At 52.8% G+C, this 4,195-nt stretch overlaps 1 protein-coding gene across 1 annotated transcript in view; it reads left to right on the top strand.

Annotated features, from left to right (window-relative positions):
- The first annotated feature begins 3,363 nt into the window (after positions 1-3,363).
- CFAP77 (cilia and flagella associated protein 77) overlaps positions 3,364-4,195 on the top strand; it is a 136,895-nt gene continuing 136,063 nt past the window's right edge. Inside the window, exon 1 of the mRNA XM_038548935.1 lies at positions 3,364-3,622. Coding sequence (XP_038404863.1) covers positions 3,434-3,622 — 189 coding nt within the window. The 5' untranslated portion in view covers positions 3,364-3,433. The remainder of the gene's footprint in view (positions 3,623-4,195) is intronic.

The raw sequence follows: 4,195 nt of genomic DNA, 5'->3' as shown, positions 1-4,195 counted from the left end.
CGGAAGTAGTCGCGCGTCACTTCCGGTCCCCGCCTCGGCATCACGCTGCCATGGCAACAAGCCCGCCGCCGCGCTTCGCGCTTTGACGTAGGCGTCGGAGCCGGTGGGTTCCGTTCCGGGTCCTCCCGGAGCGCAGTGGCGTCGGGTAGAGCGTGATCCGACAACAGAGAGGGGACAGAAGTCCCCGCCTGGCCTTCTGGCTCGCGCGTGCGTTCCGCCTCGTCACGTTTTTGCAGAGCTCGTTCTAGTTCAGGAGTGAACCAGGCGGTGAGATACCTGAACTAAGCAAGACATAAACAAACGAACCATGATCCTGTTACGTTATCCTAGGGAAAGGAAAACAGGGTACTGTGCTGGAGAGTGAGGGTGGACAGCGAGTGTGGATGGAGTATCGTAGTGCTGTGGGTGGAAGGGGAGTGGTGCTGTAGTTCTGCAGGTGGAAGGGAGGTAGCGCTGTAGTTCTGCAGGTGGAAGAGGGATAGCACTGTACTACTGCAGGTGGAAGGGAGATCGTACTGTAGTATTGTAGGTGGAAGGGAAAGAGTACTGTAGTACTGCAGGTGGAAGGAGGATAGCAGTGTAGTACTGTAGGTGGAAGGGGGATATCCAATACTGTAGTACTGCAGGTGGAAGGGAGATTGTACTGTAGTTTAGGTGGAAGGGAAGGTTCTTCCAGAAGTAACATTTGAGCTGAGTTGTAAATGATAACAGGGAGTAGAAATCTAAATGGAAGATTGTTCGAGGCTGGAATCAAGGGCAAAGGCCCTGCTCTTGGTCACTGGTGGAACTGGAAGCCAGCCAGGCAGCTTGAGCAGAGTAACTATGAGAGAGGGTGGTAGAAGTTGAAGGCAGAGGTGGGCAAAGGCTACTGCGTTAAGCTGACTTGAAGCTAGAAGGATCCTTGTATTCCAATCCTCCTGTTGCAGCTGTGCCCTGAAGAAACTTGGCTCATGATTCAAAGTAAAGCTTTTAAGTCGAGGCTAGTATATAAACTACTCAAACTTTTAGACTCATTGAATAGTGGACATAACCATATTGGCAACTAGTTTTTTCACTGAATCCTACAACTAGCCCATGTGGGTATTGTAGGATTATCTTTATGAGGTGTTACCAGCCTCATGCTGTGGATGAGAAAACTAGGTCTTACTGTCATTTGTCCAAGGGGACTTATGTGGCCCAGGCAAGATTCAAGCCTGTGCTCTCTCCACTACTCCACTAACCTGCCCCTCCCTATGATAAGGAAAGATGTTGGGGTTTGGAGCCCTCAGCCAAGAAAGAATTCTTAAGTTGTCTTTGGTGCAAAAAGGTGGTTTTATTAAAGCATGGGAAGTGGACCTCTGTGCAGAGAGAGCTGTACTCCTCACGGGAAGTGATTGATTATATACTTTCAAATTGGGAGGGATTAGGGAGAGCCTAAGTCTCTAAGGAATTTTGGAATCAAAGTGTCCAGGACCTTGAGAGGGCTAGTTATTGTTAGGAAAAGGTCATTTATTACAGTCTAATAAAACCCGAGTCACCAGACCCTTCAGATGTGTATGGGTGGGTCATATGCTTGGGGGATGGTTGCTAACATGTATCTTGGGGGGTAGATATAAAGAATGCTTCCAAGGGAATTTTTATACATTAGACTCATAGGATCCTGGGAGTCAGGCTAAGGTTGCCTCTTGCCCTTAGCAAAGTATTAACATTGAGGCAGCTGAGTTCCTAGAGGAATGTCACTCTGCATGTTTCAAGGACTTGCCAGTGGGCTGTAGGTAGTAAGGACATTTAATTTTTCTTTTGCTTTGGTCTCCCACATCGCCTATACCTACCACCTGACTTCCTCTGTGTGAACTGCCATGCGGTTTTGATTAAAAGTGCACACCCTGTATTTCTGTGAAAGTCTAGAAGTAAAATAGGCTGGAGAAATCATAAGTACATACCATATCACACACCACCATTGCCACCACCACCACCGAGCAGCTGCTCCAGGTCTTGGATGAGCGACTGGAAGTCAGTATGATCTGCCCTGGAAATGCAGTGCTCGTGTTGTCCACTGTTGGTCTATAAGAACTTGAAGTGCAAGTTTGCTGCTGATGCAGCTTGCTCTTGGTAAACCCTCTTACCCAGAGCGTTGTGAGTATTTGCGAATTTAATGAAGATGGTGAGGGATGAACGAACCCACAAAAGGCCGGAACTAGAAGGCAGAATAGAGATCATCCAGGCCAGTGGTTCCAAAAGCACTGTGCCAATCTCCTAAGAAGCTTTTAAGAAATAGATTCCCAACTTGGCACACAGACATCAGGCACTACTGTTGTATCATATTAAGATCCATGGACATGATAATGACACTGTAGTACTGTCAGAATGTCCCTGTTCTTGGCAGATTCATGCTCAAGTATTTAGGGTCAAATATGATGCTGTCAGCAGATATTTTCAAGATGATTCTGCAAGGTGTGTTGTGCATGGTGAATTTAGGTGAAATCTATATGGGTTTTCACTGTACTCATTTTTTTCAAACAATTCTGTAGTTTCAAAACTTCAAAATTAAAAAAAAAAAGTCCAAAGGGAAGATTTTTTTAAAAAATGCAGATTCCCAGATCCCATTTCCAGATATTCGAAATCAGTGAATCTGTATTTTTCTATTTCCCTCCATTCTGTTGCACGAAGTTGGGTACCACTGATGATAGACAATTCTAGACTCTCCTCCTCACCCATTTCGCAGGAGAAAAAACTGAGGACGCAAGAGGATGACAAATTCAAGATAACCCAAGTGGATTAGCGGTAACATTAGGCCTGCAACACAGATTTCTATTTCATCAGGACAAATTTAGCGCTCCATCTGGGTGTGTGCGTGTGGCGAGGGGAGAAGAGTGGGAAGGGGCCAAGAGTGGAGGGGAGTGGGTCGAGGGAGGTATCGCCTGGGAAGTCAGGTGTAAATGGCCTTCTAGAGCCTCCTTGCTTTTCACACAACCGAGTGGTAATTCTTGTGGGTTTTTTGTTTGTTTGTTTGTTTTTTGTTTTTTGTTTTTCATATCCGTTGAAGAAAGCTCGAAGGAGTTCCCCTTTGGTGGCCAAGAGTAGTTTCAGGAAAGAAAACCCGGTCGCTCCGCCCCGGCGCCGTTGGCGTCCCGTCGCCATGGAGACAGACCGTTCCATTCCTCCTCGAGGGGTGGTCTTGATTTTCTGTCCGTGCCCAGTGTGCCGAGCGGTGCTCACAAGTTGTTCCGAGGAACCAGAGGGGTTTATTTCGGGCGCTAGGGCTCCTTGCGGGGAGCGGGTGGCGCGAGGCGGGTGCACGCCCCTCCGAAGGGGGCCGGGCGTCTGGGGCCCCCACGCCCCGAGTGGCGCGGCCCGAGGGGGACTGGCTGGGGGCCTTCGGAGCTCTGCGCCCGCCCGCCAGCAGGGAAGCCGCGAGGATCCCGCCACCCCGGGGCCGTCCCGCAACCGCAGAATGCCAGAGGCCCAAAGCTCCCGCCAGGACCCCCGGCGATGGAAGAAGCAGCCGGTGCGCCGCACGGTCAGCCACATCTGCCCGCCCCCGCGGCGGCCCCTGACCGTGGCGGACATCCGACCCGGCATGGAGAACGAGAGGCTGGGGGTCGTGCGGGATTCCATGTTTCAGAACCCGCTCATCGTCAAGGTGAGCCGCCCCCACGCCCGCCGCCCGCCTCCCGCCGCCCGCCTCCCGCCGCCCGCCCGGCGCTCGCCCCCTCGCCGGGCACCCACGGGCCCGGGGCTTCCACGGCCGGCCCGAGCGCACTGTGGGAAGCCCCCCCCCGCCCCCGTCCCCCCCCCCTCCGCTCTAGACAGACCTGGACCCCCGAGCCGTCCGGGGTCGCGTAGCCGCTCTGCGCCTCAGTGTCCTAATCTTCCAAGTGGGATGCTAAAGGCGCTCATTAAAGGGACTGACCGGGAAGGTTGAATAGAGACCCCTGGCGCGGGGCCTGGCACGCGGGGAGCGCGCAGGGTCGGCTGCTGCTGTTCACCCAGGAGTCTGCCGGGGAGCCCCAGGGTGACGGGCAGGGAACACGCACCCAGACTATGCCCTTGCTCGCCAGCTGCCAGCCCTCTCGGGGTGCAGCCGCCTCCCCCCTTTCCCCTGCGCGCCTGGGAGGCTTCCTTGCAGCGAGCGTTCCGAATCCCTCCTGGAAGCGTCGCTTGACAAGTTAATTTCCATCCAATCACACTCTGACCCAGAATTACAGCCCTAAGA

The sequence above is a fragment of the Canis lupus genome, chromosome 9 (genome assembly GCF_011100685.1).
Source record: "Canis lupus familiaris isolate Mischka breed German Shepherd chromosome 9, alternate assembly UU_Cfam_GSD_1.0, whole genome shotgun sequence".
Lineage (NCBI taxonomy): Eukaryota > Metazoa > Chordata > Mammalia > Carnivora > Canidae > Canis > Canis lupus.
The sequence above is the reverse complement of the archived record's forward strand: the minus strand, read 5'-3'. Positions and strand labels throughout refer to the sequence as shown.